This window comes from Trichoplax adhaerens, genomic scaffold (assembly GCF_000150275.1).
Source record: "Trichoplax adhaerens TRIADscaffold_3 genomic scaffold, whole genome shotgun sequence".
In the NCBI taxonomy this organism is placed as follows: Eukaryota; Metazoa; Placozoa; class Uniplacotomia; order Trichoplacea; family Trichoplacidae; genus Trichoplax; species Trichoplax adhaerens.
The window spans coordinates 6,712,985-6,731,555 of record NW_002060945.1 but is presented as its reverse complement, the minus strand read 5'-3'; the positions used below and the strand labels follow the sequence as shown (position 1 = coordinate 6,731,555).

General features: G+C 33.0%; 2 protein-coding genes across 2 annotated transcripts; both read left to right on the top strand.

The window, feature by feature from the left end:
• Positions 1-5,128: 5,128 nt before the first annotated feature.
• TRIADDRAFT_54738 (uncharacterized protein) lies at positions 5,129-7,143 on the top strand (the record flags this gene model as incomplete). Its single annotated transcript, XM_002111071.1, has 4 exons — positions 5,129-5,302; positions 5,584-6,260; positions 6,436-6,550; positions 7,135-7,143. 4 exons carry the CDS (start codon positions 5,129-5,131, stop codon positions 7,141-7,143), a joined length of 975 nt encoding a protein of 324 aa, XP_002111107.1.
• A 1,473-nt stretch (positions 7,144-8,616) lies between these two features.
• TRIADDRAFT_63779 (uncharacterized protein) lies at positions 8,617-12,813 on the top strand (the record flags this gene model as incomplete). Its single annotated transcript, XM_002111070.1, has 5 exons — positions 8,617-8,750; positions 10,826-11,031; positions 11,770-12,446; positions 12,603-12,729; positions 12,784-12,813. Exons 2-5 carry the CDS (start codon positions 10,855-10,857, stop codon positions 12,811-12,813), a joined length of 1,011 nt encoding a protein of 336 aa, XP_002111106.1. The 5' UTR covers positions 8,617-8,750; positions 10,826-10,854.
• Positions 12,814-18,571: the final 5,758 nt, after the last annotated feature.

The following is an 18,571-nucleotide window of genomic DNA, read 5'->3' as shown; positions in this document are numbered from 1 at the left end:
TATAAGTAAGCTCAATTTGCATACATTCCTATATCATGATTAGTTTTCTGGCAAATTTAAAATTATAAATTAGATTTTAAATTAAGCTATACATTCTATATCATTACTATACGAAATCATGTTTGTGAAGATGCTTATACTTTCCATTAATTATCAATACTGTAATATCCTTATAGTTTTATATCAAGCTACTATACCGATAATATTATGTTAAAATGTAAAATTACTTAACCAAAGAAAGGCGTTAATAAACGTAATGAAGCTTTAGCCTAAAAATGAAAAACAATTTCGCTTGAAGATATTTCGAGCTCTTGCTACTGCAGTTTTCGTTAATTGTAAAAGACATGTAAACAGTTACATTATACTATATTAGTATAAGTGCATGATATTGTGTGTATATGGCCATATACTCTTAGAAACAGAAAAATTGGGGGATAAATATTAGGCATTTCTATTTTACAATACTAGTATAAAGGTTAGTCTAGGATATAATCGATGATTTCTTATCGAAAATAATTCGTGATAGATGTAATAGAATGGAAAATAGCTACCGCAACCTTATACTTTTTTCGTATGTATGTTAGCATGAAAGAAAGCTTAATTCGTCAGAGAATGATGAGGAATCATTTATATCATAAACACACAATTTAACCTGAATCTAATGTGTTGCTTTATCAATTATTTTAAAGGGAAAAATTGTTGCAAATGAGCCAAAATAGCTAAGAAAATGAAATTTTTTTTTCTGAATTAATATTGCTATCGTAGCTTCTAATTCAGCGATTTTATCAGCCTTGAATCTACACCCTTTTATACGGTATAATTATGATATTAAAGTCGCTAGATAAGGATGGAAAATAATCAACTACATTATTTTTTAAAGTAATTGATAGCGTTAGATCCAGGATAATGATAGTGAAGTACATCTATACCAGTAATGCAAAGAAAACGATGACAGTTTACAAGTTGGATACTAACCTGGTATCTGCAAAGTTGTATTTTTCTTTAGAATTGATGTAAATTTTGACAGTAATCAAGTGTGTTAGGATTGAATCATTGCAATGGCACGTAAGGCTCACTTGAAAGATTTAAATATATACTATTATGTTACCATAATGCCAATGTCAGATAGTTAAGTACTCTGTATAGCTGAATGGGATAAGACCCAGAATAATGGCTGAAGAATAGTTATTTAATTTTTCTATTACTAATTACCCCTTATCGTGATTAATTATATTGTAAATTTGATTAGTGACTGGTACAGCATAATAAACAAGCACGCCTGCTTGTTTGCTATTATTTTGAGGAAAAGTAAGTAATTGTATTAAGTATGTTATTTAGAAGGACATTGCCATCTCTTGCGTTTTTTTCAGGAGTTCTCGCGATGAACTTTAAACTATGTACGTTACGGGACTTTGTTTTTTATTTAAAATAAAAACGCAATAGATTATAAGTGTCACATTCATGATGAGCACACACAATTTCATCCCTGAGTGCACCCAGGAAAGTGAAATGTGTTAAAGAAAAGGGTATAGACAACATTTTTGTTTCCTATTATCGATAAAGATCGCTGAAGTAATGGATACAATAGAAATGAGATAATCTACAAAATAACGCAGTTCAAAAACTTACATTGGCAACATAGTACATTGAAACGTTGTAATTTAATGTTCACATTTCCTCATTGACGAGTAAACAAGTAATTTAGTCTTTCTACTTCAATGCGTACATATAGAAGCTAATACAGTAGATGATTAAATCATAAAATGAATACTCGCTATCTATTAGAATTATGCAACTTAACATTTATCGCCTTTTTAGAGGGCATACTGTATAGAAAAGGTTATTCTTGATTTATTTTATATTTGTGTAATCGACTGGGTAACTATCTAGCTTATTCTAAATTATTATTTAGTAATCAAGCTTGATTGATTTTTTTTCATTTACTATAGACGAATATCAATTTTGTAAAGTCAGAAGTTGCACATGTTGTTGTACCAGGTACTGTTCAGATGTATAGTATCAGATCGTAGGATATGCCAAACTTTCATTTTGTATTATTTACTAAGAAAGCATAATATGTCTCGTCTGTTACGTATCTTAGAATGCAGTAGCTTGTTGGACTACACCTAATGTATTGTGATAAGATAAAGTAATGAATTACTAAGATAAAATGCAGTAAATCCTAAATAAAAAGTGATTTCTAGTAAGCCTACTAGGCGAGATGTATCAAACTCCCTCGTACCAACGTTAACAACTAAGAGTGGAAACACAACGTTGTCGGCTTCATGTTTATGTTTGGAAACACAATGACCATTAACAATTGCTCTACGTACGAGATAGCATAAACAGTAACAATGATCCTTCATCTTTTCAATTTCATGACAGCCAAATAGCGACGTATGAGCAGATGTTAAGCCCTTTTGATTTATTTATATCTGTTTAAAGAGTCTATCAAGCGCACGAAGAAATGGGCCTGAATCAGTTAGATGTACTCTACAATGCAACAAGAATACATGATTTTATTAGTGACAGTATATGGTAGATCTGATTGTACTGTGATGGTCTATCGTTGCTCGAGTTCTAGACTGCTATTTTATGTGACAGTTTATAAAGAGCTTAGATCAAGAAGGTTCAGAATTTTTTCTTATAATTTTTTTTTATTCTAACCTATTTAATATCGCACGATGCCTCTGCTAGTTGATTAAACAAATATACTGTATTAAAGATTCTCTCCTTGCATATTAAATTACTGTGAGGATAGAAATCACAAGGTTAATTTAGGGCGAACAGATAAAGTATATAAATATAAAACACCTGTTTGTAGAAAGCGTTGACAAAGGAACTGTATTGCTATTGCTAGGAGTCTAATTTGTTGCATAGTTGATCTGTAATTTTAGGATGAAAAAATTACATCCGTTATAACCTTCAAATCATAAAGCCGTTGTTTCTGATGTTCATTATTTACTGTTAAAGTAGATCAAGAGTAGCTTACTGTGTTGTTATTCTACTCTAACATAAATCAAATTCTGAGCCTAAGTGCCATAAGCTTAGAGTCAGTATTAGCTTACGCTGTATAGTATTACAACTTTATTGCATAAACTGCTAACAAATAGAATATATTACGCGTGTTAGGAAAGGATACATGCCATATTAGATCAAAACAATGTTTTTTCATTAGAAGTATTTTCAATCAAACTGATTTATTACTAAAATACAGTATAAAACTGCAATAATTTCGATTCTGCTAGCATTAAATTTGATTTCAATCCTCTAAAAAACAAATCGCACTTTAATCTGATTGCTAACCATAAACTCTCTAATCTAACAGGCAAATATTGTAGATTAAATCTCTTCAAAATTACAATACTACAAATCGTAATAATAATGTTGTTCAGTAAATGAATGTAAAAGCTTTCAGTTACATTATCATCAAATTTCTCCCTCAGTCTACAAATAGCGTATTGATGAAATCAAAACTAGAGTTTACGAGTGTTTAGTGCCGGCCAACGTTTTTCTTGCTGTCTTTAGAATATTATACAGTATATGATACTGTACGGTACTTTACTGATCACATGAGAAAGCAGGAGTACAGTACAGTAGAATCGAGTAAGATAAATAAATATAAAGAGAAAAGAAAGAAAAATCTCAAGACATTTCCCTTTTATTTATCGGTAGTGGACTATCTAAATACGAAGAATACGTCATCGGTCACGGGTTTCGTAAGTCAGAGTTCTTAAAAGAAGGCAGACCAAGGAGCATAGATGTGTTTAAAACACTCAAACTGCTACAATAGTCTCTAGTTAGTAAGGCGTAAACTATCGAGCTTCTCCTGACGGCTGTTGGTTAAGATTTTTTAATTAAAGCAGTCTTTCGAGGTAAGTTATCAGTTTCTTATAATAAAGTTTAAGCGTTTTAAAATAAAAAGACACATTTATGATTTTCATGTCCCTTAACTCTATTCATCATCAACACAAATCGACATAGCTCCAGTACTTGAGGTATATGCATTACATATTGTCATGGCTACAAGGGTAATAATGATGATTCATTGTTCAACCTTGATACATGATACTAAAGGATTGTTGCAATTAAGGCGTTGTAATAGATAGGACCTTAGATGATAGGATTATTGGATAGGATCCGTTATTGAACTCGATCAGCAGCTTGCAGGGTACTAATCCAAAAATGCTATATAATATAAGACGCGTAATGTAGCAAACTTTGTGCCGTTACCATAACTCAAAGCGACAAGTCGATTATAGAATCGACGATCCGAGTCAGGATTATTGATTCACACGAATTTTTTCAAAAAATTTTCTAAATCTTGATTATTGACGAATGTAAACAAGAACTCAAATTAACTGCGGAAAATCATCGTGTTCTCTTCCCAATAACATGTTGTATTGATGCCTGTTTCTCAGTATTTCCTGTGATATATCAACAATGGGACTAACTACCGTTGGGATATTCTTGAAAGGATAAAATAATCAACTCCTACATACTAGCTTCTACTCGTAGAATCGAGCTATCAAAATTAATTTGAGGCTTAAGACAGCATTGCAATGTATTACGCAGTCTCAGAATGGATCCTGGTTGCATCGTAGATTCATAAATGTGTAACTTGTTGTTACAAATCTAAATTTTTAAAGACGGAAATTAAAACTTTCTATAGGAAAAGCAACCGCTATGAGTCTAGTGTCAGGTTTGTCCTCCCGATATCTACCTAGCTACAGACTGATGATCTCCCCATCGTCATGAGGAAGCATAGAAGTATTTCTGTTTACATCTATGGGAGGAACAGTAACCACTAACATGAACCTCTAGAACTAGTAGTTCTAGAGCCCTATGCCACTAATTCTCTTCAAGAAAAGCTAAATCAAATCTATAGTGCAATTTATAACACAATTGCAATACCAATAATTATCAGTACTTAGACAGCGTAATAAAACTATGCATATACCTATAAAAGAATGTCTATAACCGTTATGCATGCATTCTTTTATAGATATATGTATAGTTTTATTTGTTTACACTTCTCTTCTAAAGATTTGAAACTGTTCAAAGAAGTTTATCGTATCTTGATAATTCGCCCTATAAGTTATCTTCAATAGGTAAAGATATTGCAACGATGAGATTTACACTAATTGTCCTTGGATTGCTTCTGGTTACTTGCAAAATTGATCAAGCTCATTCTCATATTGCTGCGTTCAGCGAAGATGACGATTTCTTAAGGAAGTTGGTAGAAGCAGCTGCAAAAGGTAGCAAAGAAATCGTGGATGATTCAATTAAGGCGGAAATCAATGTAAGTTCAGCATTTATGAAGTTACATGTACAGAAATTATGAAGGCTATTACATGGAAATGTTCCCTGTATGTAGATACTGTTCGACAATGTCTTGTTAGCAAAATAGTAACAGAATCGTGCTTAGCATAATATGCGGTATAGCACAGTTTACCAGTTAAAATGATCAACCGAATTTGTACATTGTCGTTGCAAGAGTTATTGAATACTTGTAACCTACCAACATTTGCAGGGTTTGAATCAGAACGATACTTACCAATTTATTTTTTTTCTATTTTATAGCACATCAGGAAAATAAGGGCTACAAGTAACACAGTTAAAGCATGGCTCGATAGCGATTTAAATTCGTGTTCTCTGCCAAGCAGCAAGATTGGAATATTTTGCAATATCAGTTATAACAGTCCAACGATGCTGGTTAGGAGACTGACTAAAGTACTAGAATTTGTCATAGATCGCTTCTCCAACATACAATCGCAATTTGGAAGTAATTGCGCCAATATCGTCAAAGAAATAATGTGTAAAGGATTTATACCACAGTGTTCTGTTAACGGGAGCACTGCCACGTACGGTACTTTTGCTAGTTCATGTGCTGGCATGACAGCGTGCTCATCTAATCTCATTAATATTGAAGGCCAGACTGGGCCACAGATATGTGCTAGAGCAGGAACAAAAATCCAGTTAACACAATGTCAAAAGTACTCTCCAGGAACGATTAATTCACAAATTTGTGGTAGTTTACCAACGAATATCGTATTTCCAGGTTATTTGACTACAGATATACAGCGAAAAACTCTTTCTATTGCTGCGTCAAAAACACAATTGGAAAAAGCTAACGTAAAAAAAAGTTGCGTAGATAGGTGGATGAAACTTTTGTGTGTTAATACTCCATTTTGCAGTAGCGACCGAAAGAAACTTTATAGTGCTGTAACGCGACAACAATGCCAAGCAGCTTTCAACTGGTAAGTGGTTATGATACCTACTGCACGCTGTTTACAGTATGTATGGATATACTGTACATAAACATAGCCATCCTAAAGTATTACCTAAGAAGTTTTGAATAAACCACTAGTCAATTGAAAATATTCGATTTACCTTGTGACATTTAATTTATTTGGAATAAAAATATAATTTCAGCTTGCCAAGTAGTTTTCAAGGATCGAGTCTCCTTGACTGTACTGTTTATCCTGATCAAACTTCGGCAAGTGTAACCTTACCCCCAGATCAAGCATATAGTGGTGGTGGTACTGCGGTAGCTATTGAATCAATCTTGCTTTACTTATTTTGCATTCTCATGTCAATCTTTTTCATAAATTAAATTCTGGAATATGCATAAAAAAAATTTTATATGACTGATTAGTTACCATTATATTAGAGCTAGTGGGTATCGACAGTAAGTTTTGAAAGCAATACCCTTATGATTCTAATTACTATACTCTACTACAGTATTTGCTGCAAGTGTTTATATCATATTGCTAGATGCTTGTGACATACTGTAAGTACCTTAAATTGGACATAGGAAGAGTTTTGATTTTTCTTGAAACTTCACTTTAGTAAGTGGGAGACTGCCAGCATATATCTCTGCAACGGTAATTTGATACATAGCTGTTTTATAGTCTAGCTTACAACCAAGTATCTTAAAATGGACATAGGAAGAGTTTTGATTTTTCTTGAAATTTCACTTTAGTAAGTAGAAGACTGCCAACATGTATCTCTGCAACGGTAATTTGATACTTAGCTGTTTTATAGTCTAGCCTACAACCAAGATCTGTTTTAAGAATGCATAACAGTACCTTTTAGGATTTTAGATAAATTTTATATTATTACGGATTTTAGACGGTTTAATGAGAATAAAATCGATTGAAAAATGATCAACTTGTTTTGATCTTTCGTTTCCTGTAAGTCGGTTGCTGCACAATGCTACAACTTCTTTAATTGGGTATTGACTGTAAATAATGACAAAAAGATCGATTAAGTTGTTATTGTACATTCCATCCGGCTTATCTACACTTTATCTAATGCATAGTACAGTACTGTACAGTAGTGTATGTATGCTAGAAATGTTTACGTGTGTTCAATTTCAATTACGAGTCGATAGTTCTATTAGTACATTTATTTATTGAAAAAGTTCGATGTGACTTCTTGTATACTAACCCACTACTGTATGTACAGTACTGCAGGGATTACTCTGTCATTCCGAAATTAACACTGGTTTAAGATAGGCCTACAATTGCACTTTAGAAGAACATCAGCCCTTGCTGTAATCGCTCCTACAGTCTACGGCATACAGTATACGTACAGTACTGTACTTTCTGAATCGAATCTTAATGGAATTTGGCGATGAAAGTCTGAATATTCGGTTCAAGGTTGAGTTGCAAAGATACAGTACTTTAATCCACGCTCATGAGTCAAATTAAGGGAGGGAAAGTGTTACAGCAATTTTTCTCCATTTGAGTAACAATGTATGAAGCAGAAGTTTGATTCATAATCTGCTTATCGTGGCACCAAGCACTGTACTGAGTTAGGGACTACTGTACCGTGAGAAACGTCCATTGAAAATAATAGTAGGCCCCCGACCAGAACATGTCTGCATTCTTGCATTCTTGACTGAAACTATTCATTGAAATGACGTACTGTCTATTTATCTGAATCCTTTTCCATGCGTGAGAAACGTCCAGTAAAAATAATAGTAGGCCCCCCGACAAGAACCTGTCTGCACTCTTCAATTGTTGACTCAAACTATTCGATAAAATGATCTCTATTTAATCTGAATCCTTTTCCATGCATTCGTTCATAACTGATTCCTCCCTGATGGACAGTGATGGTAATCCAGTAGTCACCCTAGAGTTGTTTTTACACAATAACGAATTACTTGCATTATCCCTATTGAACCAACGTCTACAGTATGAATTGATGTACAGTGCAGTACTGTACTGTAGTTGCGTCACTTTGAAAACGAGTTCCTGTTTGTCTCACCAATGACGTCACGACCTCGGCCCAAGATTGGCATCCTATTATTATAGTGGATTGATGGCACGTGACTGTGACCAGGAAGCGTATTGGTACAGTACACAATCTGTCCTGTACAGTACACTCCAGTTATCTCTAGTTGGTAGTACTGTACCGGTACGTATTGTACAGTACGGTAGGTCGGAGGTCATTATCCCCGAGTTGCGATTGAAAACAAAGCTTTCTATAGTAATCATCGAGCCGTTGATATCACGTGGTAATGGAAGGGAGATGGGCACAGGTTACGTCAGCACGTACTGTACAGTACGCGTAATCGATTTAACGACGACTAATGTTTCTAATTGGCTCAGTTTCAGTGGGCGAGGTCAAGGCCAGCGACTCCTATCTAGGATATTATCATCGTGTTTGCACGTTTGGTGCGTTTTGACAATCAGGGAACAAATTTGGTCTTTCTATCATCTTACCGCTTCTAGATATCATCGGTGAGTAGGAAATATTTTGTATCTTCTTAGTGGAAATTGAATTAGAAAGGTTTAGCTTCAAGGCGATTGTTTGGACTAAGGGATAGAATGTAATGTCGTCTACAGCACGCGTACCATGGCTTGAGCTGTATTGCGATGTTTCGAAATTTATTGATGTACATTCGATTGGTCCACTTCCATCGACGAAAGATTGCATGGATTCGATGGTTAAAAAAGGCATTAAAGTGATCGCCTACCATCGAATAGCATATACACTTCTCCTATTTGCCACCTTTGTGTCCTTGTTTGTATGACTCCTATCTAGGATATTATCATCGTGTTTGCACGTTGGTGCGTTTTGACAATCAGGGAACAAATTTGATCTTTCTATCATCTTATCGCTTCTAGATATCATCAGTGAGTAGGAAATCTTTTGTATCTTCTTAGTGGAAATTGAATTAGAAAGGTTTAGCTTCAAGGCGATTGTTTGGACTAAGGGATAGAATGTAATGTCGTCTACAGCACGCGTACCATGGCTTGAGCTGTATTGCGATGTTTCGAAATTTATTGATGTACATTCGATTGGTCCACTTCCATCGACGAAAGATTGCATGGATTCGATGGTTAAAAAAGGCATTAAAGTGATCGCCTACCATCGAATAGCATATACACTTCTCCCATTTGCCCACCTTTGTGTCCTTGTTTATATGCGTCGAGAATTGTAGTGACAACGATCATTATTTCAAGGTGTGGCGCCGTCCTCGATCAATATCAACCACTTTCAATTTCCGTGACAATGTCTTCTTTTGGATAGTGCATGCTATACTTTGGAGCTGATGCTACAATTAGAATTAACTTGATCAAAATCACTCTATACTTTTGTAAAATGAATCACTAGCTGAAATCATCTACAGTGCAAGTTTTGCACCGTATGTATCGAGGGTATTTTTCTTTTTTACAATGAAATAATTGGTTGGTGAATCGCGTGACAATAATTTTCGACGGCTCTCTGTTAATTAAGTACCAATATAAAACTACGCAAGTGGTAATGCTATCAACTTTCTCTTATTGCATTAGTCCTAATGTTGCTCTCTCTCTATTTCAATCGAGTCTGTCAATACAAATTCTTGGTGAAGGTTTACAGTAGGTAGCACTACGCGCACTTCACATTCTTTTAGTCTACATCGTGTAATCGTTTTGAACACTTACGGTATGCATCGAAAAAATATGTCTACTACAGTACGTTGAATTGAGAAGATTGCCAAGGCATAGCGAATTTGGGGGAAATATACAGTAGCTAAAAATCGGCAAGAATCAATATATTGATTGAGTTGGGTGAGAGTAGGATAAATCAACCTTGATATTCCGGTCGACTTAATCAATACAAATGTCTATCGCAATCGTACCATTGATGAGAATGACTTTTGAACACATGAAGAATAACCAACCATTAACGTACTCTATAAATCTACGCTACCGTATGTCTTTGTTACGCCCGAAATCGTTGATGGAATACTTTCCATGTTATTTTTAATACTAAAAAGAGACAAGTAACGGGTTAGTTGAGTGCAAGGTGTAGTAAAATCAAATATTGATTGAGCAGTAGGTATTAATGGACAGTGCTGTTTCTAATAATGATAACCTTATTACTACCATTACTACAGTACTAGCAGCATTATTAGTTAATCATATATATCTTTTATAAATAGTGAAAGGAATTATTATTATAAATTGTACGATTAATGTCAAGGTAGTTTTTGACGCTTTTCCATATTGGAAAAATCCAACTTATTATCGTCATAACGGGTAATGATATACTGTACAGTACTTTGTAGTTTACTGACAAATGATTTCATTGGGAGTTTTATTCCCCTTCATGCTATGCTACTCTTGTGTAAAGATGAATAGAAAAACTTCTACTAATCTTTGTTTTCAATAGCCAATTGTAAAAAAAAATCGACAAAAAAGACGACGCGTACTTATACTATGGGTAGAACAATGTTCTAGCTAGCTATTCTGGAGATTAAATTGTTGGGGTATTATTAACAAAGTTTTTTGAAATTGTCATGTAAAATGTCAATGTTATTTCTAAATAGGAAATTAAATCATTCTAAATTGGATCAAAATGAAGTCAGCGTGCTTTGCTTTGGTTATCTTTTCCATCCTATGCCATGTTAACGGGTTTAACACGCCTATAGGCGTGTTTAGAACGCAGGATGATTTAGTACATCAGGTGGTAAAGCTGATTGCTGATAATGCTAAGAACGTGCAAAAGGACGATGAAAATTATGTTGCCGTTGCGGTAAGATATTAAATAAGGAATTTGAGTGTACTGTACGTATATCTATACAATCGTATATTAAGGGATTGTGAATTTTCTGGCTAAACATTAAAACTACATTATTGACAGCTAAACTATTGAACTCAATCGATCAATCAGTCATTGCACTCCAATCAATCAACATGATACACATAGTTGTAGTTGGATGCGTGTTATCGATTTTATTGCTGAGACTAACTATATACTGTAATATGGTTAGCTCCTGGCTATCGCTAAAGAAAGAGTTGATAGTAGTCGTGCTAATTTATTGTATAATTTATGCTTTCTTGATTTAGTATAACTTTATAACCATAATTTATTTGTCAGTACTACATTTGACTATTTTATACCAAAGTTCTCTATGATTTGTTATTTTGGATACAAAAAGTACGAGGGAAAACGCAAAAATAAATTAGAAAAATTGTTTTATAAATTATACTAAATGACCTAGTGCGAACAGTTCAAATGTACATATCGTTACATGTCTTGATTCGCATATGTGTGTGCATGTAGTTATGCTTATTCTACGAATAGGATGCCAATTGCACATTTTTAGTTTAAAATCAACCTCGCAACGCTTGTAATAGTCACAGCAATAATGACATACACCATTCGCGTATAGGAGTATGTGATTTTGAGTCGTTTATACCTTAAAAACGAATATTATCTCATTATCGATATGATCACTTTCATATAATGTATAACATTGTTACTCTACAGGAAATTAGGAAGAGAAGGAACGTAAACGTCACTGCAGTCGCCTATGTGGAAAGCGATTTAAATTCTTGCTCTATGCCGAGCAGTAGTATCAGAAGTTTTTGTGGCACGAGTTATACTTCTCCGACAATTATGGTCAAGAGACTTGATAAAGCGATGGGGCTGATTGCAAACTCTTTCTCTACCTTACAAGTAACGCTAGGAAGTACCTGCAGTAGTGCGGTAAAGCAAATTTTATGTACAGGAGCATACCCGAGATGTTCAAGTGATTCTACTGTCGCTACATATGGAAGTATTGCTAGTGGGTGTAGCGGGCTTAGCTCATGTCCCGCCAATACTATCAGTTTAAATGGACAGACAGGAACTCAGATATGTACTTTATCAGGGAGACAAATCAGTTTAACTTCCTGTGGAAGATATAGCATGAATTCATTGAATTCGTTTCAATGCGGAACATTACCTTCGAATATTACTTTTCCAACTTGGTTGATACCTGAGCTGCCAGGTCAAAGTGTTGCTATTACCAACTTGAGAAATACTTTAAGTAGGGCTGGAATTGGAACCAGCTGCACTAATAGGTGGGTTAGAATCTCATGCCGCAATGTACCCTTTTGTAGCAGTGATTCAAAAAAGCTTCTCGGTGTAATAAGCAGACAAGAATGTGAAGCTGCGATCAATTGGTAAGTATGGCAAGTGATGATATATTACAGTATTAGCAGTAATTATGTTGCATTAGAAAGCTTTTATACAGTGATACATATTTTTTCTTTTTATATTTATTAAGTGGAAGAGACTATTTAACTGTCTCAAAATATATAATATTCTTTTTTGTTTAGCTTGCCAAATAATGTACAAGCGGCTATCAAGCTACTTTATGAATGCAGTATTTTTCCTGATCAAAATGGACAAACCTATGCAGTGCCTCCAAATCAAGGATATACTAATCATGCGTCATCAGTTGTGGTTGGATCTTTCCTATTTTATGCAATTTGTTCACTTTTATCACTTTTCTTTTAGATCTCTTTAAGCATCAGTGGTTTTTTATAGACAAGCAGTAACAAAAGCAGTTCGTTTCTCTTACCCCTAGATTAAATGTCAATTAGATTATGGTAAATACTAGAAATAGATTACTAACGTTTTATTAGCTAATATTGTAGTAATTCAAGTTGCCAATGATATTCCTGTACTTATCCATGTGTGAAAAATTGTTTCAATTCATGGGTAGTTGAAATACCTGCTCATTTTAAGGGGTCTTTTAAGAATTTTGTTATATTTAGCAATGCTTTATTAAGATCAATGGTTAATACATAATTGAATCCTGTTGAACGGCAATTTCCTATCATAAGTGCGGTTGTAATAAATTGGTTATACCGAACAAGTTACTTTGCGAAATTTTTGATAATTAACCGTATAATTCTTATTCTCGTATTCATATAACGGCTTAGCAATATAGTGGCATAATTTTATTAGCACCAACAGAGTATCCCTAGGTAGTACATATATTAGAAATCTTCTTTGCACATAGTGTATCTTCATCTACTGATCAAACCTCATCAATAATTAATTGATAATGTTATTACATAAATTATGATTTTATGAGAACCATCTAGAAAGATAAATCCATCTTTGCTAACATTAATTTTAGAAAGTGCGGTACTGCAATATAATCAAGGCTGGTACTAAATTCTTATAAATGGGACGTCACTCACCAGTATTGTAATTTATCCAAAACGCATTTATTCTTTAATTTGGTAGCAGTAAAGTAACCGTATTCCACAGTTTACTTTAGATTCTTTGTCCTACCTTTGGAGATAATTTAAAAAATTTCTTATTGTATAGCAAACATGTCGTATGTTGTAGTTCTTTTATTTGGGTTAATGCAATACGATATAACATCTTGTTGTAATACGCGCATGCATTAAATAACTTTCGGGTTGATAGCCTACCGTTTACTGTACCTGGATAAAGGTAAATAATTTCTTGCTAATGTTCCTTCATTTAGATAAAATGGGTGGTACAGTATTGTACTTCAATATTAAATAAATGTTAAATTAACCTGAACAGTGATGCTGAATATTAACTGAACTGTTGTATTTGGGTACTATATCCAGGGACTACTCGAAACTCTTCTTTCGAGTAGTCCCTGCTATATCGTACCTGGAAATATGCAGTAAACTAAATACTCTTGCTTTGGAAGGCAAAGACAGCGTATCAACCTGTACCTACTACATAAGCCTGTTTTTATCATTAGTAACTGACAATTATATAATTATTAAGCCTGCTTTGGGTATGGCTATATAATTGGTACAAATCTAACTTTGTAACGACGAAAAATTTAACTATTGTAGAAACTAAATATATGAGTCTACTTCAAATTTGTCCTCCTCAGTACTACTGTAAATACTGACGATCTCCTGTTAACGCTAGTCTCTCTTGGACAAAACTGAACCCAAATTTAATTCAAAAATCACTTAATTGATAGTAAATCGATATGAACATTAATTATATCAGTTGAGTTGATCTGATGATAGATAGTATTATACGACTAACTATACTGTTATCTACTAAATATATGTAAAACATGTGATGAAACTTAGTATTGTGATTGTGGACTTTTAGCTATGATAGTAAGATGTACGGAAACGTAACTTTCTATATTTATCTTTAGACGTATTTGGTAGCTCGCTACTATGGGCTGTAATGGTAGATTCTATGCTATAGTACAGATGACTATATATAGTAAGGTGTTGAGTTACTATTAAGGCTAGAGGTAAAAATAGAACTGTAATTCATATATTAGGATATGCTTAGTTTACCGTACTTTGACTGCAAAGAATAATATCTACGGAAATACTGTAGTTGTTTCCATATCGGATTAATGATGGTCCGCTGTAAAATATTGTCAATAATAATAATTTGACTATGTGTAAATTAAGGTAGAATGTTGCCATGCTGATTGTGGCTGTGGTTGCTACGAAATGAATACAAGCTGCCAACTTTAGACTATTCAGTTTGTTCTTTCTAGAAGTCCTTCAATAGTTTTATTCGGCTAGAGCAGAGCTGTGTGTAGCTAGTCTTTGTATTAGATCTAATAAAGTTCTAATTTTCTACAATTCTGAAATTTTCGTGATTGGATTTTATCACAACAACTATACAGTTATCTATTAAAAATATGTAAAACGTCATAGATAAGTTATCTTATGGATATTATGCTACAACAGTTATTCAAAAGTTACTCGGTTACAGTAACTTATAAATTGGGCCACTATTATCAGAAACGATTTAGACTTATATAGGAGAAATACAGCTGATTACGTAATAAATCAACGTTGTATACCAAAGCTCCTAATTTAGTTCTTCTTACATTACCATAGCTATCACAGTTCTAATTTATACGATGTGTAATGTGAACTACATTTATTCTTAACTTTACCCATTCTAGTCTCACAAATTAAACACTTTCCGTCTGCAGCAATCGCAACTATGAATATTTACAATTAATTATAGTTATTAACGTTTCTGTATTGGAAATGTAAACTAAATCTGCATATAAATTACAGGATACGGTATCCGACATATGATTGATCATCTCTTATTACCTACGCTAACAGGAAGTTATCGACAAACTTTGCTTCATCCATTTATGATACGTAGCCCTTCTTCCTAGTTCTACTACTATGTCCAATAGCCTCTTTATAAGACTATTTTCCTACATTCTTTTAGCTTCTATAGCAAGATGATTTCATGGCTGTTAAATTATTACAGCTTTACATAAATGCCACTTTAACTGTAAGGATGTGAGAAAATATGCAACTTGAATATAAGCTGTCATCAAATAGTGTCCTATATGATCGCCTTATTCTTCATAAAATATAGGTAACTTAGTCGAGGTAGTCTGTTATAATTAAACTGCAAGATTTTGAGAAAATATACAATTTGAATATTATCTGTCATCGAATAGTTTCCCCTTTATTAAGCGAAGAAAATAGAAATCGTTATCATATAGCCATTCTATACGCGTATGATGACTATCATACAAATTAAAGAGAAGAAGAGTATTGACATTTGCAAATGTGGAGAGTAGTTTAAATACATGTAGTTTACCTAATACTATGATCAGATATTTTTACGGTTAAAATTACCGTGCTCCAACTATTAAGGCTAAACGATATCAAAAATCTATAGAATATGTAGCGAGTACTTTTTCTACCGCGCAAGCTATCATAGGAAGCACACTACCTGTAGCAATGCTGTTGAGTACCTTTTATGTAATGGAGCTTACCCGAAATACTCAAATAAATTTTCTAATACTACGTATGCAAATTTTGCTAGTATCTGTCGCACGCTTAGCTCATATCCTACTATAAATTTAAACGCTTAATCGCAAACCAACTATGTGGCTTGTCAGGAAAATAGTTAATACTGTTGCTGTATATCCAATTTACTTAATTTTTCTTACGTTATCGTCATTATTACAGTTCTAATTCATATGGTACGTAATATGAATGGCATGTATTCCTGACATTGCTTAATCTCGTTTCACAATTTAAATATTTTCCATTGACAGCAAATATAATTATGAATGTTTGTAATTAATCATTAACATTTCTATGTAGAAAAAAATGTAATGTGGCAAAATAATGGTGTGATCAATATGCATATAAATTATAGCATACGTTGCGCTATCTGACATAGGATTGATTGTCTCTTTCTACCTAAGCTAACAGCAAATAATCGATAAACTTCAGTTATTGTTCTCTATAAATATAAGAAAGAATTACGAAAGAAGACTCTCTACTTTATTAAATAATTTCTCACAATATTGTACACGATGAGAATAAAGCTTTATTGAACTGGAATAGTGTTGTAGTACTCCTTGATACACAATAAAATTCTACTGTTGTATCTAACTAAAGTTAAAATCATTCTTCTATATAGGAATATAACATATACGGTATGTTAATTAATTAATATTACAATATTTAATGTTCTGATCAGTCTGCCATAAAAGTTTCATATTAAATAGCATAAGTTAATTATTATTAATAATGTTTAATTCATAAATTGAAATAAATTTTGGACTAATTATAATGCTCAAAGAAGGATTCACAGTGATCAATATATGAAATATTTTAAATGGTGTACGCAAATATTATCACCGATTCTTCAATTGATAAGTTGACATAAATTTTGAATAGATTATAATGTTCAAAAAAGGGTTCATAGTGATCAATACATGCAATGCTTATGCTTATAATTATCATTGAGTTCATAATTTGACATTCGATATTCAATATTCCCTTTGTAATATATTGGGAAGTTTATTTTTCTTATTACAACTGTGGAAAAATTTTATCATCCTTGGATTGATTTCAGAGTGCATAGCTGGATAGTAAGTTTAATAACTGTACCAATGGAGGTTGCATTTACTTATGCAGACATTCCTGCAAATCCATAGTAGCTATATTATTCTCTTGAAACAAATTATACATAATAATTGATCCTTAGTTAAGAATGTGTATTCACGATTAAAATCCTCTTTACCTAACGTTTTTACTAGAAATATTTGCTGTATTCGATTTTTGATGCAAGCTAGAAAGTGCAGCACTATAATTAGTAGAAGAATGTGAATCGTGCAATTATGATTCATAATATTAGGCTTTAACACTGTATTCCGTAATTTGACATCAAACCACGACGTGGATACTATAGCAGTAAGCACTGATCAAACCTCATCCATGATCAATAGTAAGGTTTCACAGTTATAATTTTGTAGAAAAAGTTATTAAAAATTGATCCGTCATTGCTAATATTAATTTTAGAAAATACTATATCATCAAGATTAATAATCAATAAATAGGATTTTCATTTAGCAGTATCAGAATTGTTCAAGGATACCTGTATTCTTTCGCGTTGCTTTATTAAATATATGAAGATTTTACAGTTTACTTTCGGTTTTTGTCCTATTCTCGGACAATTGGTTTACTTTCGGTTTTTTGTCCTATTCTCGGACAATTGGAACCAGACTTCTTATTCTTAATCTTTTGTGTGTCCTCTCACTCTCGTTTAGATAAATACTGTCAAGCAAGTTATTGTCCTATGAATTAAACAACTTTTATGTGATAGCCTATGATTCAACGTGTCTGGATAAGAATTAGTCGATTTTTTTTAAAGAATTCCTTGATTTAGAGAAAACAGACGCTTGTGGTATGCTTTCATATTAATAATATCAAAGGAAGCATCAATTTCGGTGCAACAATATTAACTGATCTGCTATGTTTGCTTCCCACATTATATATAAAGTAATTGATCGAATTGATTTTCAACTGGAAAGCATAGACAAAATATCAATATTCGCTTTATGCATAAATCTATTTTATCATTAGCACTCAACGACTATGACGTAGCTTTAGTAGAACTATAAAATTTATAAATTATGCCTTTGTTATTAGAAAATGAACCGGCTTATATACAGTGGGTTAAAGCGATTAATCAGGCAATAATTGAACATTGTATAGCAAGACTCCTTAGCTTACTGTCATTCTTCTTCTATGAATTCTTATACAGTATAACTAATCCGTACCAAATGTGAATGGAATCCGTTCTTAACATGACTTAATCTCATGCTATATTGGTGCACTTTCGGTAGGGTAATGGAACTATAGATAATTACAATTAATTAAGAAAATCATTGACATCTTTCTAGAGGCGAAAGTACGTAGAGAATATATTAAAAAAAAGACTGATTGTATTATTTTTAAAATTCTTTAATTTTATTTTAAGACAAAGAAAATAGTCAAGTTTT